The 26,152-nt window shown below is 62.0% G+C and overlaps 3 protein-coding genes across 17 annotated transcripts; 2 read left to right on the plus strand and 1 right to left on the minus strand.

Annotated features, from left to right (window-relative positions):
- Window positions 4,131–14,412, minus strand: LOC102160306 (translation initiation factor IF-2-like). Its single transcript, XM_021097587.1, has 5 exons — window positions 14,309–14,412; window positions 11,928–12,062; window positions 8,828–9,553; window positions 7,757–7,934; window positions 4,131–5,045 (listed from the first exon to the last, which is right to left on the minus strand). Exons 1-4 carry the CDS (start codon window positions 14,410–14,412, stop codon window positions 7,757–7,759), a joined length of 1,143 nt encoding a protein of 380 aa, XP_020953246.1. The 3' UTR covers window positions 4,131–5,045.
- MIB2 (mindbomb E3 ubiquitin protein ligase 2) lies at window positions 8,933–22,158 on the plus strand. Of its 14 annotated transcripts, none has more exons than XM_021097467.1 (20): window positions 8,933–9,536; window positions 11,389–11,544; window positions 15,780–16,053; window positions 16,133–16,304; window positions 17,097–17,203; window positions 17,306–17,500; window positions 17,644–17,786; window positions 17,905–18,000; window positions 18,880–18,984; window positions 19,056–19,218; window positions 19,297–19,430; window positions 19,517–19,665; window positions 19,753–19,909; window positions 20,010–20,170; window positions 20,274–20,400; window positions 20,488–20,721; window positions 21,076–21,254; window positions 21,328–21,509; window positions 21,589–21,654; window positions 21,806–22,158. In XM_021097467.1, exons 3-20 carry the CDS (start codon window positions 15,807–15,809, stop codon window positions 22,042–22,044), a joined length of 2,856 nt encoding a protein of 951 aa, XP_020953126.1. In that variant the 5' UTR covers window positions 8,933–9,536; window positions 11,389–11,544; window positions 15,780–15,806; the 3' UTR covers window positions 22,045–22,158. The 14 variants fall into 14 exon arrangements, with proteins under 14 accessions (XP_020953126.1, XP_013851032.1, XP_005653405.1 ...); XM_013995578.2 differs by having other exon boundaries at window positions 8,934–9,536; window positions 17,893–18,000; XM_013995576.2 differs by having other exon boundaries at window positions 9,285–9,536; window positions 15,762–16,053; window positions 17,893–18,000.
- MMP23B (matrix metallopeptidase 23B) lies at window positions 23,401–26,008 on the plus strand. Of its 2 annotated transcripts, none has more exons than XM_021097479.1 (8): window positions 23,401–23,856; window positions 24,193–24,329; window positions 24,409–24,548; window positions 24,626–24,833; window positions 25,161–25,325; window positions 25,497–25,513; window positions 25,592–25,718; window positions 25,797–26,008. In XM_021097479.1, the coding sequence occupies exons 1-8, from the start codon at window positions 23,668–23,670 to the stop codon at window positions 25,969–25,971; spliced, it is 1,158 nt and encodes a 385-aa protein (XP_020953138.1). In that variant the 5' UTR covers window positions 23,401–23,667; the 3' UTR covers window positions 25,972–26,008. The 2 variants fall into 2 exon arrangements, with proteins under 2 accessions (XP_020953138.1, XP_003127551.2); XM_003127503.4 differs by having other exon boundaries at window positions 23,500–23,856; window positions 24,626–24,793; window positions 25,403–25,513.

Genomic DNA, 26,152 nt, shown 5'->3' on the forward strand with positions numbered 1-26,152 from the left:
AGGATCCAGTGTTGCCGTGACTGAGGCGAGGGTGGCAGCTGCAGCTGATTTCAACCCCTAGCTGATTTCAACGTCCATGTGCCAGGGGTGTGGCCCTAAAAAGAGAAAAGTTATTATAGTTCTCCTGGTGGGAGGTGGTGCCTTTCCACAGTTTCGCGTAGCATTCCTGCAATTACTAAGGACGTTGAGGGTTTTTCACCTGCTGCGGCCATCTGTGTGTCTTCTTTGGAGCAATGTCCAGTCACGGCATGTCGTCCTTTGTCCATTTTTTTTCTAGTCGGGTTGCTTGTCTTTCTGTTGTTTGGCAAGAGGTCTTTGAACATTCTGACGACTGGGCCCTTATCAGACGTATGATTTGTAAGTATCCCTCCTACTCTGCGGGCCGCCTCTTCACTTTTTTGATGACGTCCTTTAATACACGAAGCTTTACATTTTGATCAAGTCCAGTTTGCCTATTTTTCTCTTTTACTGATCGTTCTTTTGCTATCATATTTACGAACCCATTGCTAAAGTCACGATCATGAAGACTTACCCTACATTATCTTGGAAGAATTTTATAGTGTTCGGTCTTTGATTTAGGCTGTTGATCTATTTTATTTTATTATTATTATTTTTTTTGTCTTTTTGCCATTTCTTGGGCCGCTCCCATGGCATATGGAGGTTCCCAGGCCAGGGGCCAAATCGGAGCTGTAGCCACCGGCCTACACCACAGCCACAGCAATGCGGGATCCGAGCCGCGTCTGTGACCTACACCACAGCTCAAGGCAATGCCGGATCGTCAACCCACTGAGCAAGGGCAGGGATCAAACCCGAAACCTCATGGTTCCTAGTCGGATTCGTTAACTACTGCGCCACGACGGGAACTCAACAGCAATTTTAAAATTAAAGAAAGGATGAGTATTCCTCCATTAAATTTTAGCTATAAAGAGTTAAAATAAAAGACAAATCACTGCATCACAGAACAAAAGAAATATCATAAAAATATTTTTAGAAGGGAGTTCCCATGGTGGCCCAGGGCATTAAGAATGTGTATGTGGAGTTCCCGTCTGGCTCAGTGGTTGACGAATCCGACTAGTAACCATGAGGTTTCGGGTTCGATCCTTGCCCTTGCTCAGTGGGTTAATGATCCGGCGTTGCCGTGAGCTGTGGTGTAGATCGCAGACGCGTCTCGGATCCCTCGTCGCTGTGGCTCTGGCCTAGGCTGGCGGCTACAGCTCCAATTAGACCCCTAGCCTGGGAACCTCCATATGCCCTGTGTGCGGCCCTAAAAAGCCAAAAAAAAAAGGAATGTGTATGTATTGTTAGGAGTTCCCTGGTGGTTTAGCAGGTTAAGGACCTGGCGTTGTCACTGATGTGGCTTGGGTTTGATCCCTGGCCCAGGAATTTCCACATGCTGTGGGAATGGCCAAAAAAAAAACAAAACAAAACAAAAAACAAAACTATTGTGTGTTTAGCATACATATTGTTTGCTTAATTTGTCCTACTATTAATTATTACTAATGCCATGTTAGTTAGCCATTGTTTTGTTTAAAATAGTATTTATGTGGATTTCCCACTATGGAGCAAAGGGAGCCGAAGCAGGTTTGAACCCTGGCCCAGCAGAGCGGGTTCAGGCTCCTGCTTTACCACAGCGGATCTGACCCCTCGCCTGGGAACTCCATTTGCTGCAGGGCGGCCCAAAAAGACAAAAATTACCATTTATGTAACGGAAAAGTAAACAATACAGAACAAACTCCTGTTTTTCATATTTTATGTGAAGTAACAACTTGTGTTTTACATATTATGCAATCATTGATTACGGGGGTGTTTGCTGAGTGTGTTGTCTGTGTATTGTGCCTCCTACTGAACCACCCAGGCTGTGCCCCCCCCACCCCCGACTGGATCTCTGCGGGTTGGTCGCTCCAGGTTGGGCGCAGGCGTCAGAGGATCAGAGTGGCGGGTGGATCTCTCTGCGGGGCCGGGGCGCAGGGGTCAGGGCCCCAAGAGAGAACCCGGGGAGAGTGGGGTCAGCGACTGGGGATGGCACCCGGCCTCTGCTGGCAGCCATCTGGCGCCTCCCGCCCCAGCCGCCCTCCCTGGTAGGCAGCGGTCCCCACCCCACCCCACTCTGCTTCCAGAAGGAAGATGGCCAGGCTTGCCCTCAGCGGGAGAAATGGAACAGTGGCCGCAGGAACAGAAAGGCTATTCAGCCCCAGGCGGTGGGCCTCGCCAGCTGGCCGGGGGTGGCTTGGGAGGGGCCGGGTGGGGCGACCGGATCGGCGTGGAGGCTGGAGGTGCTGGTTCTCTGGCGCGCCCGGTCTTCCTTTCGTCTTGGGAACCCCACCCCCGGCTTACCTGGGGACAGGCCTCCCTGGCGGCCGGGTGGGCCGGAGGAGTCCTGGCCACGGCGCTGGCAGCTGCTGGGGCCCTGAGTCCTGGGGCCTCCTCGCCTCCGCTCTAAGCCACCTCCACGAAAGAGGGGCCCATCCTCTGTCTTTCTGGAGACTTTCCGGCAGCTCCGGGGAGCTGGGTCCCCTCCAGTACACTGTCCCCTGCTCGCACTTGACCAGAACCCAAAGGCTGAGCCCACTGCAGTGCAGAGACCCAGGTCGATGGAGCAGAGGCGCCTGAGCGGCAGCAGAAGAGAGACCTTCAGAATCACAGCCGAGCTGAAATGAGACAGAGGTGCCTGGAGAGCACGTTACCAACCAGAAGGAGTGAGGAAGAAACAAACGTGACCTCGAGAGGCAGAGACCTTTTGAGCTGCTTCCACACTGCCCAGCGCTCCCCCGGCTCGCTGGACGCCGAACCGTCCTACAGCTTAAGTTGGTCGGGTGTTTTGTTTTTGGTTTTGTTTTGTCTTTTAGGGCTGCCTCTGCAGCACAGGGAGGTTCCTAGGCTAGGGGTCAAATCAGAGCTACAGCGGCCGGCCTACACCACAGCCACAACGCCAGGCCCGAGCTGGCTCTGCCACCTACAACACAGCCACGAGAACGCCGGATCCCTAAGCTACTGAGCGGGGCCAGGGATCAAACCGGCAACCTCATGGATACCAGTCAGATTCGTTCCCGCTGCGCCACGTCGGGAACTCCTGCAGATTTTTAAAAAACGAGTTTCACCTCCACAGTTACAAAGTGCCCTTGAAACACCATGGCATTCTGGCCACACCACTCTTTCAAAGGGGAGGGCTGGTCTTGTCACACAGGACTGCCCGCTCTCGTTTGCACCCTTGGGGAGTCCTTCTGCGGCTGCACCATTGGTCTTTCTGTCCCTCAGGCCACTTCTGTTCTTTCCTCTTTTCTTTTTTTTGCCCGGGGGGGGCCCTCCACTTCGGCATGGGGAAGTCTCCAGGCCAGGGATCAAACCCGTGCCGCAGCAGTGACACCACCAAATCCTTAACCTGCTGAGCCACAAGGGAACTCGAGGTATCCCCCTTTCTTTCCTACAGAAAACAGGCCTCATTCAGCCTCCACGACTGTCCCTGAGTTCAAACAGGTGCTGATCTGGGAAGGGAGGGGCTGCCAAGACTGGGCGCAGCGGTCAGGGGACAGTGGGGCAGCCCCGGGCCACCGCCCTTCCTCCGCCCGCACAGCAGTCTGGGAGCTCATCTTGGCCCAGTGGAGGATGCTACCTTAAGGCTGGAGCCCCGCCCTGCGACCGCACCACCAACCAATCAGAAGAAAGCCACATACCCTCGCACCCTCATCCCCAATTTTTTTCCCTTTTTTGGTCTTTTTAAGGCCTCACCCATAGCATATGGAATTTCCCAGGCTAGAGTTCTAATCGGAGCTGTAGCTGCTGGGCTGTGCCACAGCAATGCGGGATCCGAGCGGCATCTGTGACCTACACTGCAGCTCATGGCAATGCCAGATCCTTAACCCACTGTCCTCAGGAATACCAGTTGGGTATTACTGCTGAGCCACACCGGGACCCCCCGCCCCATCCCAAATCTTGCTTATAACAACAACTTTCCCCTCTAACCACTGGGGAGTTTGGGATTTTAAGCATGCGCCACCTGTTCTTGTCTGGTCTGCAATGAACCTTTCTCTGCTCCAAACGCCAAGGTTTTGGGGGTTTAGGCCTCACTGTGCAGCAGGCACAAGAACTTCGTGTTAGGTTGGCTGAGGGAGGAACACGCACGGCCAAGCAGGTAAAGCTAAAGAGATTTACTAAGGCGTCCAAGGGGCACGGGCTGAGCTCAGGATGGTGCCAGCCCTGACGGGGAGGGTCTGTGGCAGGAATCTGCTGCTGGATGGCGTTTGTGGCGGGAACTCATGGTGGGAACAACACAGAGGGAGGGAAGGGTCAAAGTGACAGGGCTGGCGTCGGGTGACAGGTTGCGGAAGTCCCCGCAGAGGGTCACAGGTGGAGGGGGGAACTAGGGGACGCTGAGAGATCCCTGTAAGTTAATAAACTACTCGGGAAAGCCGGCAGCACAAGGCAGGCTCTCGGCTGGTGGAGGCGTGAGAACTGCCCTTGGGTGGGGGATGGGCGAGGCCTGCCTTCAGGTTCAGACCAAGGGCAAAGGCTTGAGGACCACCCTTCTGCGGATCTGAACACACGCCTTGCACCTTGCCGGATACCAAGGAGGAGCTGCTACTTCCAGTAAGGAAGAAGCGGGCTTTTCCGACCCCCACTCCCCTTGGAGGGTAAAACTGTGGCCCACCGGATCCTGGGGCAGAGCTCCCGGGTCTGCCCGCTTGCATCTCTCACAAGTGTCCTCTCTTAACAGATCTGTTTCTTGCCTATCCCTTTGTCTTCACTTTGTCTCTGGCTGAATTCCTTCTGTGTGGAGGCATAAAGAACCTGAACCTCAGTGAGTCCAGACACCGGGTGCGTGATTCTAATTCAAAACGGTGGGTTCAAGTCCCAGTCTGTGTCCCAGCTCGGTTGGGGCCGTCGGTGCTGTCAGTTGCAAAGGGTGGGGTTGAGACTCGAGTCCCATGACAGAGGGCAGTCCATCCTTGTGGGACGTTCGTCTCTGCAGGCAGTAGTTTTGCTCAGACCACTGTTTTTTCTGCCCAACGTGAGCCTCCACATTCCGGGGGGGTGTCCACAGCAGGTGTCTAAGGTGAACAGCCAGATGTGAAGGTTGGGGGGGGTCTGTCTCCATCCTCCTGGGAACCTATCACTTTAATAACACCAGCATTCCAAAAAACTTCAAAGAAGAGTATTTCCAACCTGGAGTTCTTTTTTTTTCTTCTTCTGTTTTTTTTTTCTCATCAGGGCCGCACCAGCAGCCTATGGAAATTCCCAGGCTAGGGGTCAAAGCAGAGCTGCAGCTGCCGGCCTTCGCCACAGCCACAGCAACGCTGGGTCTCAGCCATGTCTGCGACCTACCCCACGGCTTGTGGCAATGCCTGATCTTTAACCAACTGAGTGAGGCCAGGGATTGAATTCACATCCTCGTGGATACTATGTTGGGTTCTCAACCCGCCGAACCACAATGGGAGGTCCCCGACTAGAACGCCATGCCCTCCTCTTGCTGCCACCCAGCCTCTGTCCACCACTGCCGAAGAAAAAGGCAGAGACAGAGTTTTGGGTGAAGGAGAAAAAGAGATGTGTTGCAAAGGGGGCCACAGCAGGCTCGTGCCTTAAAGACTGTGTCCCTCTTGGAAGGGATTCGGAGGTGGTCTTACAGTTTGGGGAACGGAAAATGGGGCTGTGGAGAAGGATCTGGGGAGAAGCAAGCTGGCAGTGACTCTCGAAGCTGGTATTGAGTGGTCCCCAGGAATGGTTTTTGTGCCCCACCTTTTTCCCGAATGAAGAATGCTTCATCAAGTAGTTCATGGATTTGTTGGGGGTTTTAGTTCTGCAGAAAAGCTCAAATATATTATGCATATTCCTTGAGGACTCTGCCCCAAGGCAGCACTATTTTTTTTTTTTTTGTCTTTTTAGGGCCACACCCATGGCATATGGGGTTGAATTGGAGGTGTAGCTGCCAGCCTACACCACAGCCACAGCAACGTCAGACACCCAGGCGGGATCTGTGACCTATGCCGCAGCTCACGGCAACACCAGATCCTTAACCCACTAAGCAAGGCCTGGGATGGAACCAGTGTCCTCATAGATACTAGCTGGGTTCATGACTGCTGAGCCATGACGACAACGATGGGAACTAACCAAGGCTGAGCTATTGCCTCTTGGCTGCTCCTCCAGGGTCCCTGCATCCCCTCCCTTCCTTGATCAGCAAGGGTGTGAATCTGCCCTTTGGAACTCAGGGAAGGTCATGGAAGCTGAGGCTTAGCCCCTAAAACCAGACACGGAGGACACAGAAAGGCACAATTGTGTGCCCAGGAGCCCCACAGGGCACTCGCTCTGTTCTGCTACCAAAGTATCCACCAGAAATGAGAGTACAATAAACACCTCAGACATGTACCCCTTCCAGGAAGCTACCAGTAGACTGACTTCAGCAAATAAGAGCGTAAACCAAAAAGGGATTCCAGGGAGTCCTGTTGTGGCGCAATGCGAACGAATCCAACACGTATCCACGAGGACTCAGTTCGATCCCAAGGCCCTGCTCAGTGGGTCAAGAATCCAGCACTGCCAGGAGCTGTGGTGTAGGCAGCAGACAAGGCTCTGAAAATGATATAGCACTTATGGCTTGAACCTAGCCTAAAGCCGGATTGGGACTTGAACCCACAGGTTTTAAATCAGAATCACCCGGTGTCTGGACTCACTGAGGTCCAGGTTCTTTGTGCCTCCACAGGAGGAATTTGGCCAGAGACAGAGTGATGGCAAGAAACAGATTAATTAAGATGCAACGCTTATGACGGAGTTCCCATTGTGGTGCAGGGGAAATGAATCCAACTGGGAACCATGAGGTTGCAGCTTCAATCCCTGGCCTCGCTCAGTGGGTTGAGGATCCAGCGTTGCTATGAGCTGTGGTGTGGGTCACAGACATGGCTCAGATCAGGAGTGGCTGTGGCTGTGGCGTAGGCCGGCAGCTGCAGCTTCATATCTCTGTGGCTGACTCCAGGGTCGTCTTTTTTTTTTGTCTTTTGTTTTTTTAGGGCCGCCCCTGTGGCATATGGAGGTTCCCAGGCTGGGGGTCTAATCTGAGCTATAGCTGCTGGCCTACACCACAGCCACAACAATGCGGGATCCAGAGCCACATCTGTGACCCACAGCACAACTCACAGCAACACCAGATCCTTAATGCACTGAGCAAGGCCAGGGATTGAACCCCAAACTTCATGGCTCCTAGTCGGATTTGTTTCCGCTGTGCCAGGATGGGGACTCCATCCAGGCTCTTTCTTTAGTCTTGAAACTGGACAGGCATGGGGCCTTGCAGGCCTGCAGTGTGCAGCCCAACAGTGGTCGGTCCCAGGAACTTCCCCAAGTCGTGGGGCGTGACCATCCTCTTGCACCCCATTTCCCCACAACATTTTTATGTATTTTTAATTTTTTTTTTTTGCTTTTATTTTTAGGGCCGCACCTGTGGCATATGGAAGTTCTGAGGGTAGGCATCAAATTGGAGCTGCAGCTGCCAGCCTACACCACAGCAAGCTGGATCTGAGCCTCATCTGCAACCTACACCACAGCTCAGGGCAATGAGGGATCCTTAACCCACTCAGCGAGGCAGAGATCGACCCGCAACCTCATGGTTCCCACTGCACCATGACGGGAACTCCCTGCAATATTTTTTAAAAGGGAAGAGGAAGGTGGTGGACTTGGATTACAGAAATTTAGCCCACTTAATTCTTGGGGAAGAGTGCTTTTGCCTGCCCGCTTATGTCCTTCACAAGAGTCCTATATTAACAAACCCGCTTCTTACCTATCGCTTCCTCTGGTTGAATTCCCTCCACACCAAGGCATAAGGAAACTGAGCTTCAGTGACTCCTGAGATGAGCTGTATGATTTCAAACACAGTCAGGAAAATGTACCTTTGCGGGATGGGCTGGGAGTGAGGAGTTCTTTTAAGAGTCTGGTTCTCTTTGAGCTCACTGGGAAGCCTATAAAAATGTCTAAAATTAATACATCAAAAACTAGCACTTCCAGGAGTTCTCATTGTGGTTCGTTGGTAACAAACCCAACTAGTATCTATGAGGATGCAGGTTCCACCTCTGGCCTCATTCAGTGGGTTAAGGAGTCAGTGTTGCCACAAGCTGTGGCATAGGTTACAGATGCTGCTCTGATCTGGTGTTGCTATGGCTGTGGCATAGGTAGGCAGTGGCAGCGCCGATTGGACCCCTAGCCTGGGAACTTCTATATGCGAAGGGTGCAGCCCTAAAAAAGAAAAAACCAGCACTTCCAGGAGTTATCTTGTGGCACAGAGGGTTAAGGATCCAGCATTGACACTACAGCGGCTCGGGTCACTGCTGTGGCCCGGGTTCATTCCTTGGCCCAGGAACCTCCATATGCTGCAGGTGCAGCCAAACCACACTCCCTCCCCCACCCCCAGCACTCTCTGCTCTCAGGTTTAGAAAGAGGTTGCTGTCCAGGAAAAGATATTAGGGTTGGAAATATTCGCCTCTGGGCAGACTGGCGTAGGACCAATGTTTTTCCCTAAGTCTTCAGTTCTGCGTCAATTAAAACCATGCACTGGGGTTTGTTTGATCCTTGCCAGGAGGAGTGGATTAAAGATCCCACTGCTGCAGCTGTGGAGTAGGTCGCCGCTGAGGCTCGGTTTCCATTCCTGGCCCAGGAACTTCCATAAGCCACGCGTACGGCCGAGAAAAAAAAAAAAAAAAAATGCACTGGCCTTACTCTTATTTTAAAGTAACTCAAATCAAAAGTGTTGGCTGTGACGTCGACTCATCTCTGAACCCTTCCGTCTCCACGGCTGTGACTAAGATTCATCTCGGAACCAATCATGTCTCCACGGCAACCGAACGCGTTTCCGAACCTGGCTGCGTGCGCCACGTAAGGCCAGCGAGGGCGACGCACTCCCAGTTCAGGCCACGCCCCTTCGCGGCGAGGTCGTGGCCGCCTGGTCCGCGCGTCCGGGCCCGCGCGTGCGCGTCTTCGGTAGCTGGGGAGGCCTGGGGCCGTAGTGTCCGCAGGCCCTCCCGGGCACGGGCGCCACGGTGGTGACAGCCCGGAGAGGCGCCGCAGCCCGCAGTCCGCCCCCTCTCCGACGTGCGCGCGCGCCGGCGGACGTGGTCGCGTCCCCTGTCTGGGGCGGCGCAGAGCCCACCCGAATCCTTCCCGCGGAAGCAAGGATGGAGGCCCCTCAGGCTGTCGGGGCGGGGCTGGGTCCGTAGATCCTGCCCACACGCGCACTACGTCACGGCGCCGCGTAGCCTCCTGGGAGTTGTGGTTCAGGCCTGCCCCCCCCGCCGCTGTCTCGGAGCTGCGGACTACAAGTCCCGGCAGGGCTCGCGGCGGCCCTAGACCCTGAAGCGCCGGGGGCTTCGGGTGGCTTCGGCCGGGGGGCTCGGGCTCGGGCTCGGCGCGGCGTGGCGCGGCGGCCTGGCTGGTGGCGGGTTCTGAGCAGTCGAAGCCCGCCGGCCAGGCGTCACACACACTGAGGTCGAAGCTGGCCGGCTGACAGACTCGGCGCTCCTCAGGCCCCCGGAGCCCCTGCGCGGAGCGGGCGGGACGCAAACTTCCGGGCAAGTGAAGGGGTCGACTGGGGCATTGGGACTGGGGCCATGGTCCGGCAGCGGCGAGGGCGGCTTCTCAAAGAAGGGGGACGAATGACAGGGGCGGGGCGCACCCGAGCGAGTGAGGAAGGGTCAGTTAAGGGTGGGCGACCGGCCTGGCCTGTCCGGCCGCGCCCCCCAGGGTGCAGCGCGGGGCCCTGACGTCTGCAGAGCCGAGTCAATCTTCGGCCCCACTCCCGGCGGCCCCAGACCCCAGGGAGCCCTGCAGGGCCGGAGGCAGCCCCCTGGGGCAGCTCCAGGGAATGGGCACGTATATAACGGGGTACTAATTGCGTCTTGGCCTCTTCCCCCCCCCCCGCCCCGCAGGGTCAGATGGCTTAGGGCTTTCGCTGAAGTTCAGCAGGGCTAGAGGCCCTTCCTCACGTCTCCAGGCATCAGAGCTGTAGCGCACTAGTTTCAAGGCGGGGGTGGGGGGGGAGCGACCGTACAGCCAGACAGGTGAGCTGTTGACGAGCTTGGATTCCTTCTGATGCCATGTCAGAGGGGCTTGGGCTTGTTTTTGAGCGTGTATGTGTGTAAGTAAATAATCCTCTCTCTGAGCTCAGAATCAATTGAAGCAGGCAAAGGTACCAGATAGGCTCCCGGGGGGCACCCGCCAGGCTGGGGATGAGGCAGTCTGGTAGTGGGAGCCCTGGCAAACCTGGCCCTTCCTGGCAGGTCCCCTCCTCTGGCCATTTCCCTCTGGCCTGTTGCTCCAGGTGCAACAAGTATCTGAATGCCATGCTCCCGCCCAGGGTAGGTCCTGTGCGGTGCTTGGGTGCCTGAGGGCTCCCATCTGGGTGGCCAGAATTCAGGTGATGCCCACCCTGTACTTCCTGGGGGTCTCCCTCAGCCGGTGTGCTCATACGGTCCACGTAAGGTCTCAGGGCTTTACTCGCTCTTAATGGGCCAGACTCCCTGGGCACCTGGGATTTTCTCCCCAGCCTTAGCCAGAGCTGCCATGGGACAGGAGCCTGTGATTCACCAGGTTTTGCCAGTTGACTGTGCCACATATGGTGTCGATTTAAACAGCATCATCAGCTCAGCTGGAGGTGCAAGGAGAGAAGTGGCAGCCTTTTGTTGAGAGCAGTCTCAGTTCCATGCAACTTTATTTTGCTCAGTAAAGGCAATTGCCAACTTCCTGGCTCAATATGACGTAATCTCTGCAGCTTTTTAAAGTTTTTTTTCTGATAAAATAGTCAAAATAAGGTCAACCCTTTATTTCTATACTGTCTCAACAAGTGCTTTAGAAATAGTTCTGGGGAGTTCCCGTCATAGCTCGGTGGTAACAAACCCGACTCCTATCCATGACGACATGGGTTTGACTCCTGGCCTCGCTCAGTGGGTTAAGGATCTGGGGTTGCTAGCAGTTGTGGTGTAGGTCGCAGATGTGGCTTGAATCTGGCATTGCTGTGGCTGTGGTGTAGGCTGGCAGCTACAGTTCTGATTCAGCCCCTATCCTGGGAACCTCCATATGCCATGGGTGGGGCTCTAAAGGATGCAAAAAAAGAGAGAGAAATAGTTCTGCTTTTCAGAAGCTAGAAGTTTCTTAAGAAAAACTAGTAGGAGTTCCCTTGTGGTGCAGCAGGTTAAGGATCTGGTGTTCTCACTGTAGCACCTCAGGTCACTGCTGTTGCGTGGGTTTGTTCCCTGGCCCAGGAATTTCCACCTGCCATGGGCACAGCCAAAAAAAAAAAAAAAAAAAAAAAAAAAAAGGAAGAAAGAAAATAAGGAAAAAACTGGAAAACCAGCAGCAGATCTAGATGTCTGTCTGTTGGGCTGAGACGGTGAATGCTGAAAGTATAAAACCGTTTTTCCCCAGACTTGGTGGCTGCCCGCCCGTTTCCTTTGCTGGGTTCTGTGTCAGCAATGGCAGCCAGTTTCCAATGGGAAGTCTTGGTGGCTGAGCAGATTTCCGAGCCGGGATTTAGCAGCTAAGTGTCAGGGATGCTGAAGGGAGGCCAGTGTGTGCTCTAAGGTAAGTGCCTACTGCTCAGACCCTGAGCACCGCAGTCATTTGAAACCTTCATAGTGACAGCCTCTGGGCGCCTCAGTGCCAGCTGGGCGCCTGGCCTGGTAGCTCTGAGGAAGACATTAGAGTCAGAAGGAAAAGGAAAAGCTCTCCAGGTGACTTTCACCCTGAAACGGGGGTCCCCTTCCTCCCTAGCCCCTCAGGGTGGCGTCCCTGACTCCCTGCCCCTGCCCTTTGCCATCGCCTCCCCACCCTCCCAGGGGGGGTGGGGCCCCGAGGTCCTGTGGCGCTCTGTCAGCCTGGGCCCTGCTGACCACAATGACAAAGACCAGCGGGGGTGGTGGAGGCAGGTTGCCGAGAGGTCCAGGAAGGTGCCTGGCCGGCCTCACCGGGGTCCTACGATGCTGCGCCCAAGCATGGAGGCCCGGGAGCTGGGAGCCACGTCCTGCGGCCCGCGCACAGGACGGCATTGCCGGAGGCCCTGCGCAGGCCCCGGCTTGCGTGATCCTTGCTGGATGGAGGTGCTGCAGCAGAGGGCAGACCCAGGGCCCCCAGTGATGGGGTGTGGGGGGAGGTGAAAAGGAAGCTCCCCAGGCTGTGGGTCCTGCCAGGGTGGGGTGTTCCTCTGTCCTCCACTGTCCCCTAGAGGGTGGACTAACGTGCTCCTGGGAGGGACAGCCCAGGGGAGGTGGCAGGTCGCTGTCCAGCGCTGGGGGAGAGCCGGCTGGCCGCGCTAAAAATAGCGATGTGAATGCAACAGGTGCTGGTCAGAGGCGCTGTCATGCCAGGCTGGACTTCCATGGTGACCTTGCCTGGCTGGCCCACATGGAGCCCTTGCTGGCTGAGACTTGGTCCGGATTTCCCACACGCCCTGCCGGGCGCCCTCCAGCCCCCAGCCAATCCCTGTCTATTCCCCCGAGAGCAGAGCCAGGCACTGCCATGCTCACACTCCCGCTTAGGGTCCCCCCACCCACCATGTCTTGTTGCAGATGGACCTGCAGCCTGTGGACAGTGGCTCTCTAGGCCAACGGGCTCAGGTGGAGTGCCTGCTACCCTGGCTGCAGAGTGACCATAGTGCCAGCTTATGGGCCAGGGCCTTATTCTGGCCTGGGGCGTTTCTGGGCTCTGCAGATGGGGTGCTCCGGCCGGCGTGGACTCCCGTGGGGCCTGTCAGCTCACACTTGTTTGGCTCAGTGGTTGCCTGGAAAGAGGCCCGCTGGGGGTGAGCTCCCGGGAAGGACGAGGGCAGCCCAGTATTGCCCACGCACCATGCCCAGTTCCCGTGGGCTCCCATGGGAGGAGGGCTGTGTATCTGGCTCAGGTCAAGGGCTGGTGTGATGCCACTATCCTGCCACCAGGCTGCAGGCTTAGGCTTGCCGCTCCCTGTGTCAGACGTGCGGCAGCCGCTGACAGAGACGCCCTATACAGGAGGCCGAGGCCATGTGTGGATGGCCCAGCGTGCCCAACTGCCCTTGTCTGGGGCTCGCTGGCACTGAAGAGCCGCTGGCACTGAAGAGCCACAGGCACTCTCGAGTGTCAGTAGAGGGAGGCAGCACGGCCCACAGGTGTGGCCATCCAGGTGCTTGAACAGGGGCTGTTTCTTGGAGGGACTGGCCCTCACCCTTTTGGTCTTTTTTTTTTTTTTTTTTTTTTTTGCTATTTCTTTGGGCCACTTCCGTGGCATATGGAGGTTCCCAGGCTAGGGGTCTAATTGGAGCTGTAGCCACCGGCCTACGCCAGAGCCACAGCAACGCAGGATCTGAGCCGCGTCTGCAACCTACACCACAGCTCACGGCAACGCCAGATCGTTAACCCACTGAGCAAGCGCAGGGACCGAACCCGCAACCTCATGATTCCTAGTCGGATTCGTTAACCACTGCGCCACGGTGGGAACTCCAGAATCTTGGCTATACTTTTTTTTTTTTTTTTGTCTTTTTTGTTGTTGTTGTTGCTATTTCTTGGGCCGCTCCCGCGGCATATGGAGGTTCCCAGGCTAGGGGTTGAATCGGAGCTGTAGCCACCGGCCTACGCCAGAGCCACAGCAACGCGGGATCCGAGCCGCGTCTGCAACCTATACCACAGCTCACGGCAACGCCGGATCGTTAACCCACTGCGCAAGGGCAGGGACCGAACCCACAACCTCATGGTTCCTAGTAGGATTCGTTAACCACTGCGCCACGGCGGGAACTCCCTCACCCTTTTGGGACGTCCACCTCATCGGGAAGCTCTGGGGGCCCTGGGCCGGGTGAGGAAGGTGCTGTCACAGGCACTTGTCTCGGGGGAGGGGCCTGCAGAAGGTCCTACCGCCGAGAGTCTGTGGGGGTCATGCACTTGGACACTCAGGCCGGGCCTGGGGCAGGAGCCTGGCCCTGTGGCTGTTCTGGGCAGTGTGGCCATCCAGGTGCCTGAGCAGTGGCAGGGGGGAGCTTCACAGTGTAGCCTCTCAGTAGGGCTGGGCAAGGGTGGCCATCAGATGGCCTGTGGTCGCTGGCCAGAGCAGGAGCCAGAGGGAGGGCCTGGCTACAGCCCACCTGCAGCCTCTGCTGGGCCGAGGTGTTTCCTGAGCTGGCAGGCCTGGCATCTTGAGTGTCAGGCTGCAGTAGGGCCTTGATGAGGGGTGATGTGGGTTTCCTTCCTCGCTGTGGCCTAGTTAGTGTCTTGTGGCTGCACCGGGCCCCTGAGGCGAACAGGCACTGGCTGCACCCCAGCCATTCTCAGGGTCTCCCTCTGGCCTCCCAGGAGCTGTGCAGCCAGACTGCCGGGTTCACACCCAGCCCTGCCTCCGGCAGTGCCCGGGGCCAGCTTCTCCTCCTGATGCTCCACTACAGCGGGTTCAGGCTCCAGAGACTGGGCTGCCACTGCTGGAGCCCCCATGCCACCCACCTCCAGGTCCAAGTCCTGTCAACTCTCCCTCCCAGCTGTCTTTCAGATCCATTCTTGTCGTTAAACACACTTTACTGAGGAATCGCACTCACACAGAGGCGCAGGTCACAAACGACCCAAGCCGGGAACGCGAACTGGGTGCAGCCGGCCCAGGTTAGGAGGTAGCGTGTCCCTGCGCCGGGCGCAGGGCCGCCTCCACTGCTGTGTCCCTGCGTCTGGTGCCCTGGCTTTGCTTGTCCTGTTGGCGGACGTTCTCTAAACGGGATCGAGTAGCATAGGCTCCTTTCCATCAGCATCTGTTTGTGAGCTTTGCCGTGTACAGTGCAGTGGTCCTGCTCTCTGGGGGTTAAGTCACAACCTGGCTCCCCCAGAGCAGGGGGAAGCTCTGCGCACAGTGCCACCTCTGTCCGTCAGGGGCCAGGGTTCTCCAGCAAAGGCCTGGTGGTGGGGCCTGGAGTGCCCTCACAGCACCGTCCACTGACCTGCGGGCTGTGGCTGGTGTAGGAGCCGTTGGGGGCTCCTGTTCCAGCACGTTCCTGTTTTCTGTTGGGCTGCGCATGAGATCTGCAGGCATGCTCCATACTCAGGATAGGGCCTTGGCTCGCCTTTCATACTGACACCTGCACTCCACAGCCACTCAGGTGGCCCATCGTGTGCCAGCCACCCAGAGCCTGATCTGCCAGTGCCAGGTGGTTCGCAGAGGGTAACCTTCAGGCCGGGTCTTATCCCCTGGTGCTCTGGGGACCTGCTGTCTGTCACTGTGCAGCACTGTCACCAGGCCTGCACCCACACTTCTGATCCAGCTCACCACAGGGCAGAGTCTCCTAGTGGCTGGAGGGGCCTTTCCAGAGAGGTGTCCCCACCTCTCTCCAGGACAAGGCCACCTCTGCTGCGGGAGCCCGTCTTCCCAGTGGCTGGCCAGTGGCCACGCACATCCCCTCCCCCACCCCATGGCCCGAGACATTGGCACATGCCCTCGTACCCCCTCCCTGCCACCCTCTCTTGGGCTAGTTCCCCTCTGTCTCTCTGGCAGCCCTCCTGGAGCTGCTGAGACCCTGTGCTGCCTTTCTTTCTTGGTGGTTTTTTTTTTTTTTTTTTTTAAGTATAGTTGATTTACAGTTTTGTATTTCAGGTGTACTGCAAAGTGATTCAGTTACATCCCCGTGTATGTGTTATTTTTCAAGTTCTTTTCCCTTTGAAGTTACTTCCAAATACTGAGTAGAGTTTCCAGTGCCACAGCCACTCGAGCCTTGCTGGTTATCTGTTTTCTATAAAGTCGCGCGTCCACGTTAATCCCAGCTCCTAATTTACCCGCGCCGGCCTTCCTGACGTGCCCTCAGGGGGCCCTCTGCCCGCAGGTCCCCGAGCGAGCGTTGCCGCCCACCATGGACCCAGACCCTCAGGCGGGCGTACAGGTGGGCATGCGTGTGGTGCGCGGCGTGGACTGGAAGTGGGGCCAGCAGGACGGCGGCGAGGGCGGCGTGGGCACGGTGGTGGAGCTCGGCCGCCACGGCAGCCCCTCCACCCCCGACCGCACGGTGGTCGTGCAGTGGGACCACGGCACCCGCACCAACTACCGTGCCGGCTACCAGGGCGCGCACGACCTGCTGCTCTACGACAACGCCCAGATCGGTGCGTGGCCGTGGGGGCGGGGGCCCGCCGGGGGGCGGGGCCGGGGCGGGGCCACCCCTGACACCGCCCCCGCCCGCAGGCGTCCGCCACCCCAACATCATCTGCGACTGCTGCAGGAAGCACGGGCTTCGGGGCATGCGCTGGAAGTGCCGCGTCTGCTTCGACTATGACCTGTGCACGCAGTGCTACATGCACAACAAACACGACCTGGCGCACGCCTTCGAGCGCTACGAGACGGCCCACTCGCGCCCGTGAGTCCCACCCTCCGCCCCGGCCCTGCCCGCTCACCCCGGGGGCTGGCGCTGCCTCCTGCTGGCCACCCCCCAGGGTGCACGTCGAGTCCTTCCTGAGCCTTTTTCTGGAAGAGTGGCCAGGGCCTGGGCACGGACTCCAGTGCGCAGCCCCTGCAGAAGGCAGCCGTGTCCAGCCTGCAGGTCTGCAGAGGGGGCTTCCTCCGGCTCGGCCCCTTCTAGACCCTGGCTCCCAGTGGCCCCCGGTGCCGCCGTGGCTCAGGCTCTGAGAGCCGCCTGCATTCCCCGTGGAGGTGCTGCGGCCGCGGGGTCAGGCCCGGGAGTCGGCCGCCGTGGGGTGGGCGCCCCGAGGCACACCGTGTCCCCTGCGCTGTTGGACCTGCCCTGCTGGTGGAGGGGAGGGATGTGCCTGACCTTCAGCTGCCCCCTGGCCAGACTGGGGGCCCAGGTCAGCTGGCTGGGTGCCTCACTCCTCTCCTTGCAGTGTGCTGATCCCTCCCCTGGTTCTGACAGAGGGTGCCCAGCTCACTGGGGGCAGCAGGGCTGGGCCTGGGGTGCCCTTCCAACCTGGCACTGGGAAGTGTTCCCTGGAAAGATGAGGTCAGCAGACCAGAGTGTGGAGGACGCTCACCCCCTGGGCCAGCCGTTTTGGGGGGCAGAGCTGAGCCTGGGAGCGGGGGCCAGTCCAGCAGGGCTGGGAATAGAGGAGTGAAGCCAGCAGGGCAGTAGGCCCGCTCCCCTGCACTGCTGTGCCTCAGGGCATGGGACCCGCGCTCGCTCTCTCTCTCGTAGGGTCACGCTGAGTCCGCGCCAGGGCCTCCCGAGGATCCCATTAAGGGGCATCTTCCAGGGGGCGAAGGTGGTTCGGGGCCCTGACTGGGAGTGGGGGTCGCAGGACGGTGAGTGGGCTACAGGCTGGGGAGGTGGGGGCTGGGCTGCTGCCGGCTCTGGGTCAGCCTCGACACCCAGGTTGAGCTGGCTAGTGGGCCACTGTCTCCCAGGAGGGGAAGGGAAGCCTGGCCGAGTGGTGGACATCCGTGGCTGGGACGTGGAGACGGGCCGGAGCGTGGCCAGCGTGACGTGGGCCGATGGCACCACCAACGTGTACCGTGTGGGCCACAAGGGCAAGGTGGACCTCAAGTGTGTGGGCGAGGCAGCTGGCGGCTTCTACTACAGGGAGCATCTCCCGAGGCTTGGTACGAGGTGCCACCAAGACCCAACCAGCTGCCCTCTGCCCTGGCTGAGCCTAGGCAGTGGCGCTGGGCGGGGCATGGGATGGGCTGGGCCGTCACTGGGGCAGGGGAGGCCACCTGAGCCGGGCTCGCTGCCTTGCCCCCAGGCAAGCCGGCGGAGCTGCAGCGCAGGGTGAGTGCAGACGGCCAGCCCTTCCAGCCCGGGGACAAGGTTAAGTGCCTGCTGGACACGGACATCTTGAGGGAGATGCAGGAAGGTCACGGTGGATGGAACCCCAGGATGGCAGAGGTGAGCTGCCCACCCCGCTGAGCCCGTGCCCTCCCTCCCCACATCCTCTGGACCCCCGCCCCTGCCCTCCTGCTCCATCAGCCACAGTCTCCATGACCCGCCACAGTTTATCGGACAGCCGGGCACCGTGCACCGCATCACAGACCGTGGGGACGTGCGTGTGCAGTTCAGCCACAAGATCCGCTGGACCTTCCACCCGGGGGCTCTCACCAAGGTGCCTGGGGTGCTGGGCTGAGCCCCTCCTGCTCACTTCTGCACCCCCTTTAACCTGCCTGCCTCCAGCCCAGAAGGAAGAGGGGAGGCCGGGGTTCCAGAAGGGGTTAGTTCCATGCAGGAGATCCAGGTGTGAAGGGACCCGCGGGGTGAGGTGCTGGCGTCTGTTCCGAGGGCCGCAGGGAACTGGCAAGGCTGGCCTTGCCTTCTAGAAGGCTCCCTGTGGGTGGGGCAAGAAGGGTGGGAAGGCCCTTAGGGTGGGTAGTGTCTTTCCCCGAGGGATGAGGGGTGGAGGAGTGGGGACGCGGGCAGCAGAGTAGCCCGTGCTGGACCCCTGGGCAGAGAGCAGGGCCAGCTCTGGGCTCTGGAGCTGCAGTCGGGCCGCCTGGGCCGCATCTGCCTTCAGGGAGGGGGTGTGGTGGGGTCACAGGACAGGTGGCTTGTAAAGCCAGTCCCGTACAGGTGAGGGCACAGGTGTGGAGGAAGTTGCCAGCAAAGTTTGAGAGTGGAGGGGAGCAGTGCCCGACTCCCCCCAAAGCTATCGGGCCCCGCCCGCATGATTCTGGGGGCACCCCTTCCCTGGGCCAGGCTGGCCTGGTCTTGGCCTGCGGCCCGCTCCCCCATCAGTGTGCAGGGACAGCCCTGAATTGGCTTCTGTCAGTTTTTCTCTGCTGACCCCCACGGCTCTGAGGCTAGGCCACCAGGGTGGCCCTGCTCACCTGTCACCCTCATCCAGCCAGACCCTTTGATGGCTCAGGCAGGGGCTGGGAGCACGTTTGGGCCAGCCTGTGCGGGGAGGTGGAAGGGGGTCCTCTCCTGCTCTTTGACGCTGGGCAGCAACACCTGCCCGGGGACCCTCACGTGCCTTTCTGTCCCTCAGCACAACTCCTTCTGGGTGGGGGATGTGGTGCGGGTCATCGACGACCTTGACACGGTGAAGCGGCTGCAGGCTGGGCACGGCGAGTGGACCGATGACATGGCCCCGGTGAGTCCCCCCTCCCCCCCCTCCCCCCCCCGCCGGGAGGCTGCCTGTGACCCCACCCGCTCCCCGCGCAGGCTCTGGGCCGCGTTGGGAAAGTGGTGAAGGTTTTTGGAGACGGGAACCTGCGTGTGGCAGTCAGTGGGCACCTGTGGACCTTCAGCCCCTCCTGCCTGGTGGCCTACCGGCCCGAGGAAGATGCCAACCTGGATGTGGCTGAGCGCGCCAGGGAGAACAAAAGTGAGGCACCCGCTTCGGGGGCTGGCGGGCGGTGGGGCTGCCCAGGCCACCACTTGACCTCAGGCCTGCCCGCCCCAGGCTCCCTGAGCATCATCCTGGACAAGCTTCGAGCCCAGAAGTGTGACCTGGAGCACCCAGGGAGGCTGGTGGTGGAGGTGGCCCTGGGCAACATGGCCCGGGCCCTGGACCTGCTGCGGCGGCACCCGGAGCAGGCGAGCCCGAGACTCATGCCCCCCACCCCAGCCAGCGCCAGTGAGACGGCGAAGGCCAGGGACTGAGCTGCTGCCTCTCCTGGCAGGTGGACACCAAGAACCAGGGCAGGACCGCCCTGCAGGTGGCTGCCTACCTCGGCCAGGTGGAGCTGGTGCGACTGTTGCTGCAGGCGCGGGCAGGCGTGGACCTGGTGGATGACGAGGGCAACACGGCACTACACTACGCAGCCCTGGGGTGAGGCCCGGGCTGGAGCTCAGTGGGCGCTGGGCCTGCAGGTCCAGCTGGTGAGCACAGCGCCCCTCCCGCTTCCTCTCCCACCAGGAACCAGCCTGAGGCCGCCCGGGTGCTTCTGAGCTCGGGTTGCGCCGCCAACGCCCTTAACAGCGCTCGGAGTTCCGCGCTGCATGTGGCCGTGCAGAGGGGGTTCCTGGAGGTGGTTCGGGTTCTCTGTGAGCGCGGCTGTGACGTCAACCTCCCCGTGAGTGCTGGGTCTCCTGGCCCTGACCCTGGGGTTAAGGAGGTTAAGGGTTAAGGCCCTTGACCTCCCTGCCAAGTAACTGCCGGTTCCCCACTGGCAGGATGCTCACGCTGACACACCCCTGCACTGCGCCATCTCGGCGGGCACTGGTGCCACTGGCATTGTGGAGGTCCTCACTGAGGTGCCCGGCATTGACGTCACTGCCACCAACAGCCAAGGCTTCACCCTGCTGCACCACGCGTCCCTGAAGGGCCACACACTGTGAGTTTGGGCTGGGCCCATGGCCAGTGGCCAGGCTCTGGCTACACTCCTGGGCCACCCTGGGGCCGCCCCCGACCCCAGCCGAGTCACCCTGCTCCCCCAGGGCCGTCAGGAGGATTCTAGCCCGGGCCCGGCAGCTGGTGGATGCCCAGAAGGAGGACGGATTCACGGCCTTGCACCTGGCTGCTCTCAACAACCACTGGGAAGTGGCCCAGGTTCTCATCCGAGAGGTGTGGACAGGGGCCTGGGCCGGCCCAGGGGCTGGGGAGTCCGGTCCCTTCAGGTCCTGGGCTGAGCCTGTGCCACCCCCTCCCCAGGGCCGCTGTGACGTAAACGTCCGCAACCGTAAGCTCCAGTCCCCACTGCACCTGGCTGTGCAGCAGGCCCACGTGGGGCTGGTGCCGCTGCTGGTGGACTCTGGCTGCAGCGTCAACGCCGAGGATGAGGAGGGGGACACGGCCCTGCATGTGGCACTGCAGCGTCACCAACTGCTTCCCATGGCAGCCGATGGGGCCGGGGGGGACCCGGGGCCCTTGCAGCTGCTGTCGCGGGTGAGGAAGTGTGACTCTGGGTGCCAGAGAGGTGGGCACCTGGCCGAGGGCTCCAGGACTGGCCTGACCTCTGCCCACCTCCACCTTTGGGGCTGGCAGGCCTTCTCAGGGTGGGGTGGCTCTGGCCACGGTGGTCTGCAGGAGGCATCTTCTGTGACCTCAGCCACCACCCTGTGGCCAGTGTTCCTGGAAGAGAGGGCGGGGCCAGATGGGTACAGAGTGTGGCGTGTGTGGGGCTGGTGTCAGAACTCGGCCCCTCCCCCGCCCCGCCTCAGGCAGGGAGCAGGTGCCCAGGTCTTGGCAGCTCGGCTTCCCCCCCAACCCCCGCTCACCAGTGTCTGTCCTGCCACCCAGCTACAGGCTTCGGGCCTTCCGGGCAGCGCAGAGCTGACCGCAGGCGCAGCGGTGGCCTGCTTCTTGGCGCTGGAGGGCGCCGACCTGAGCTATGCCAACCACCGGGGCCGGAGCCCGCTGGACCTGGCCACTGAGGGCCGCTTGCTCAAAGCCCTGCAGTGCTGTGCCCAGCGCTTCCGGTGAGCCCAGCGGGGCAGGGTGGGGGTCGACCCAATACCCCGGGCCCCTTCAAGCCTTCTCCTCCCACCGCAGGGAGCGCCAGGCTGGCGGCGGCACGGCCCAGGGCCCGAGGCTGGTGCTCAGCGCCCCCAACGCGGTGACCAACGTGCACGTGGCCGCGCCGTCGGGGCCCGAGGCCGCGGAGTGCCTGGTGTGCTCTGAGCTGGCGCTACTGGTGCTGTTCTCGCCGTGCCAGCACCGCACCGTGTGCGAGGGTGAGTGCGGGGCGGGGGCGGGGAGGAGGGGGCGGGGCCGGGCGGCACTGCCCGCTTACGCTCATGCGCCCCCCTGCAGAGTGTGCGCGCAGGATGAAGAAGTGCATCAGATGCCAGGTGGTCATCGGCAAGAAGCTGCGGCCAGGTGGGGGCTCGGCCCCGCCCCCGGCCCCGCCCGCTCCCCACGGCCCCGCCCCCGGGTGGGGGCGCACTCCAACGCTCGCCCTCCCGGAGGTTCTCCCCCAGGGCCCTGCTCCCCACGGCCCCCCGGCCCTGACGGAGACCCCTTCCCGCAGACGGCACGGAGGTGCTCAGCGCGGGCCCCGCACCTGGTCCGCCGCGGCAGCTGGTGGAGGAGCTGCAGAGCCGCTACCGGCAGATGGAGGAGCGCATCACCTGCCCCATCTGCATCGACAGCCACATCCGCCTCGTGTTCCAGTGCGGCCACGGCGCGTGCGCGCCCTGCGGAGCCGCGCTCAGCGCCTGCCCCATCTGCCGCCAGCCCATCCGCGACCGCATCCAGATCTTCGTCTAGCTCGCGCCTCCCCCTCGACCCCGCGTCCCGGCCGCGCCCGCCTGGTTCCGGCGCCACGCCCCGCGACCTCCTTCGCAGGCCCCTACCCTCTGTTTTATAAAAAGATGTACGGACTCTTCGCATCTGGTTGCCTGCCTGCGGCGGGGCCGCGCGGCCCCCCCCTGCCCCCGCCCCCGCTCCATTTATGCCGCTGATCCAGCTCTGGGGCTCTGCGCTTTGGCCGGAGGTCCCGCCCGGCCTCGGCCAGAAGGGATGGGGCACAGGCCCGCAGTGTCGTCCAGGAGCAGTGGGTGGGCCGAAGCCCCCGCAGCGCCGCCTCCCTGCGCCTGGAGCGGCCGTGGACACAGGCTCTGGCCAGACCCGATCTCACGACGGGCCTGTGGGGTCTTGGCTAGACGGGAGAGGGCCAGGCGTCTGTCTCAGGACCTCTGAGCCTGGGGGGCGGAACACGGACCTGGGGAGAGGGCACGGCACAGGGCGGGGTGTTGGTTTATTGGCACAGATGTTTAGCCACGGAGGGGGGCGCTGCCCTCGTCTGGGCCCGTCTGGGCCCAGCGGCCGGGCGCTTTCCAAGAACCACCCGAAAAGCTCCCCCGGAGCCTCACGGCTGCTCGCCAGCCACTTGGCGCTGACCCCGCTGGCCCGGCGCGCCACTGTCACTCTGGGCTCCAGGCCTGGATGGAGAACGGGGAGGGCCAGCACCCCCGGCTTCGTCCGGCTCGGCGCCTTGCCACTCGCCCGATTCCGCCCCCAGCCCCAGCCCCAGCCCCCGCCCCCACCTCATCTCCCCTCCCCTCAGTCGGCTCCGCCCCGCGGGCCTCCCTGCCCTGGATCCCGGTTCCCCCAGCCCAGAGCGCCCTCGCCAGCATCCCGTCTGGCACGGCTCCTCTGCCAGGCGCTGCCTGAAGGAGCCCTGTCGAGTCTCCTGCCCCCAGGACAGCCAGTCGCCCAGCCCCTACCCGGGACCTTGGAGACCTGGGCCGTGCAGCCGCCCCCTGAGGGCGCCTAGTGGGGATTCCCGGCTCCTGCGCCCCCACCCCCGCCCCTTGTGCGCGTCCCCTCTCGCCCCCAGGAAGGTCCCCTTCCTGCCTGGTTCCCCAAGCCTCGCTCTGCGGGCGCTGCCCCTCTCCCTCTTTCTCCTCAGCACCGTACCCACTTGCCACGTCCCCTCCCGTTGCGTCCCTCCCCTCTCGTGGGGTCCCTGTGAGGCCTGCGTCTGCGGGGATGGAGTGGGGAGACGTGTCCAGAGCTGGCCACGCTCCCGGGTCTCATTCAGTGTCCAGCGGGCTGGGGCGGGGGCTCGGTTTAGGAAAAAAGCTGCCAAGTCACTCAACCCCCCAGCGAGTTGGGGACCCCAGGCGACCAGCCCTGCCTAAGCCTGAGCTGTCCCTTCTCTGGCGTCCGGGGGCCCTTCTTGTCTTACTCCCCCTCCATGACCCCGCCCAGCGGGCCCTGCCCAGGCCACTGCCACCAACCCACAAGCCCAGGTCCCCGCGTCCCAGGCTGGAGGCGGCGGGGTTGCTCCCGACAGCGGGCGGCCAGCTGGTTCCCTTCAGGGGCGGCCGCGCCCCCCTCCCCGCAGGGCTGTAACCCGAGCCGCCGCCGCGCCTCCCCACCGCCCCGATGAGCCCCGACAGCGAGTCCGCAGGCGCCATGGGCCGCCGCGCCTGCGTCCCCTCGGCGGCGTCGGGGGCCCGCGACCAGGCCCGCCGGCTCGGAGCTGTGCTGGGCGCGCTGTGCCTGCTACCCGCGCTCCTGCTCTTGGCCCGGCTCGGGGCCCCGGCGGCCCGGCTCGCGGCGAGCGCAGCGCAAGTGAGAGGGGGAGCGGGAAGCGGGCGGGTCGGGGCCGCCCGCGGTCCGGGTGTGAGTCCTTGTGTCCGCGAGTCCGTGCGTCCGCCGGTGGGGGTGGGGGGGAGCATCTGTCGCCAGCTCCGCCTCCGACCTAGCTGGGTTTTGGTAACCTTTCTCTTTTTGGCTGTTAACCCTCGCCCGGGGTGGAGAACCTTCGGACGCAGAAAGGCAAAGAGCGGCACCGAAAGCGCTCGCCGGAGGCGGTGCCTCCGTTTCCTTCCAGGCCCTTTTCCTCCGCGTCCTGGGCTTAGAGACAGCTCCTGCTGCCTCCCCACGGACCACTTGCTTCCCTTGAAGGGAGACGCCGCGCCCCACCCCATGGGCGCCCCGACCACCCCGAGCCTCGGCCCCCTGCACCCCCAGGCGCCTCGAAGACGCCGCTACACGCTGACCCCCGCCAGGCTGCGTTGGGACCACTTTAACCTCACGTACAGGTGCGACCCTGGCCCTGGGGAGCAGTGCGGGGCCGCCTGGCCGCCAGCCCTGACCTTGACCAGCCACCCCGCTCCCCAGGATCCTCTCCTTCCCGAGGAACCTGCTGAGCCCCAGCGAAACCCGGCGGGGCCTGGCCGCCGCCTTTCGCATGTGGAGCGACGTGTCCCCCTTCAGCTTCCGCGAGGTGGCCCCCGAGCAGCCCAGCGACCTCCGCATAGGTGGGCGACCTCCGCAGAGATGGGCACTGCGCCCCTGCCCCGCCCCGGGGCCGCCTCTCAGCCCTGTGCTCCCCTAGGCTTCTACCCCGTCAACCACACCGACTGCCTGGTCTCCCCGCTGCACCACTGCTTCGACGGCCCCACGGGCGAGCTGGCCCACGCCTTCTTCCCCCCGCACGGCGGCATCCACTTTGACGACAGCGAGTACTGGGTCCTGGGCCCCACACGCTACAGCTGGAAGAAAGGTGACGGCCGGCCTGGCCTCAGTGGGGCCCTCGCACCACGGTGGGCACAGCGGGAGGGCTTTGGGGGGTCGTGGCTGGGGTCTGGGGTCAAGCAGGCCGGGAGGGGAGGCTTCGAAAGGCCGTAGGCCTGGGTTCTGGGAGCCCCGACCCTCCCCCCCACCCCACGCCACTGGAGCCGGAGCCGGAGCCGCATTCCTGGGGGCCAGCTCACCGCCTCGCTGGCTCGGAACATTCTTATCTGCCCATGGCTGCGCGGAGGGAGGCTCCCTGCACTGCCGCAGCTGTGTGGGCTGCAGGGAGCTGCGCGGCCGGCGGGGGGTGGAGGGCTGGGCCGGGGTCCGAGGCGCTGACCTGCAGGGGCCCGCAGGCGTGTGGCTCACCGACCTGGTGCACGTGGCGGCCCACGAGATCGGCCACGCGCTGGGCCTGATGCACTCCCAGCACGGCCGGGCGCTCATGCACCTCAACGCCACACTGCGCGGCTGGAAGGCGCTGTCGCAGGACGAGCTGTGGGGGCTGCACCGGCTCTACGGTGAGTGGGGGCGGGGCGGGGGCGGGGGCGGGGCGGGCGCCGGGCCGGGGCCTTAGGGCCGGGCTGCCCTCCCGCAGGCTGCCTGGACCGGCTGTTCGTGTGCGCGTCCTGGGCGCGGAGGGGCTTCTGTGACGCCCGCCGGAGGCTCATGAAGAGGCTGTGCCCCAGCAGCTGCGACTTCTGCTACGGTGAGGTCGTCGGGTGCTGGCGCGGGGCCGGGTGTGGGCGCGGGGCCGGCGCTGACGCTGCCTCCCCGCCCCGAGCAGAGTTCCCCTTCCCCACGGTGGCCGCCACGGCGCCGCCCCCCAGGACCAAAACCAGGCTGGTGCCCGAGGGCCGGAACGTGACCTTCCGCTGCGGCCAGAAGATCCTCCACAAGAAGGGCAAAGTGTAGTGAGTGACCCCACCCGGGCGCCTCGGGGCGGGGGCGGCGGCCTCGGGACCCTGGCCAGCCCTCCGCCCTCCCCGCAGCTGGTACAAGGACCAGGAGCCCCTGGAGTTCTCCTACCCCGGCTACCTGGCGCTGGGCGAGGCGCACCTGAGCATCATCGCCAACGCCATCAACGAGGGCACCTACACCTGCGTGGTGCGCCGGCGGCAGCGCGTGCTCAGCACCTACTCCTGGCGAGTCCGCGTGCGGAGCTGAGCGGGCTGAGGCGCTGATAAAGCACTTTCTCTCTCAAGTCTCCTTGCCCGTTCTTGGGAGGGCGGGCGGCAGCCTGGCACCCAGCGGGCGGGGAGCCTGCGCCCAGCCCTTGCGGCGGCCGGCTGCGCAGGGACAGGCCAGGGCCTCTTCGGCTGGAAGGGGGTCTCCTGTGCTGGGGGCG

Source organism: Sus scrofa, chromosome 6 (assembly GCF_000003025.6).
Source record: "Sus scrofa isolate TJ Tabasco breed Duroc chromosome 6, Sscrofa11.1, whole genome shotgun sequence".
Taxonomy (NCBI): Eukaryota; Metazoa; Chordata; class Mammalia; order Artiodactyla; family Suidae; genus Sus; species Sus scrofa.

Excerpts from the sequence above, each read along its gene's own strand:
- LOC102160306 (XM_021097587.1), bottom strand. The coding sequence starts at position 14,412 with ATGGGGGCTCCAGCAGTGGCAGCCCAGTCTCTGGAGCCTGAACCCGCT. Across the intron at positions 12,063-14,308 it reads ACTGCCGGAGGCAGGGCTGG|CACCTCCATCCAGCAAGGAT; the intron begins GTGTGAACCCGG and ends CCTCTGCTGCAG. Across the intron at positions 9,554-11,927 it reads CGCAGCATCGTAGGACCCCG|TCGACCCCTTCACTTGCCCG; the intron begins GTGAGGCCGGCC and ends CCAATGCCCCAG.
- MMP23B (XM_003127503.4), top strand. The coding sequence starts at position 23,668 with ATGAGCCCCGACAGCGAGTCCGCAGGCGCCATGGGCCGCCGCGCCTGC. Across the intron at positions 24,794-25,160 it reads ACGCTACAGCTGGAAGAAAG|GCGTGTGGCTCACCGACCTG; the intron begins GTGACGGCCGGC and ends AGGGGCCCGCAG. Across the intron at positions 25,326-25,402 it reads GGGGCTGCACCGGCTCTACG|GCTGCCTGGACCGGCTGTTC; the intron begins GTGAGTGGGGGC and ends GCCCTCCCGCAG.
- MIB2 (XM_021097461.1), top strand. The coding sequence starts at position 15,807 with ATGGACCCAGACCCTCAGGCGGGCGTACAGGTGGGCATGCGTGTGGTG. Across the intron at positions 19,219-19,296 it reads GCGCGCCAGGGAGAACAAAA|GCTCCCTGAGCATCATCCTG; the intron begins GTGAGGCACCCG and ends TGCCCGCCCCAG. Across the intron at positions 21,655-21,805 it reads CGGCAAGAAGCTGCGGCCAG|ACGGCACGGAGGTGCTCAGC; the intron begins GTGGGGGCTCGG and ends CCCTTCCCGCAG.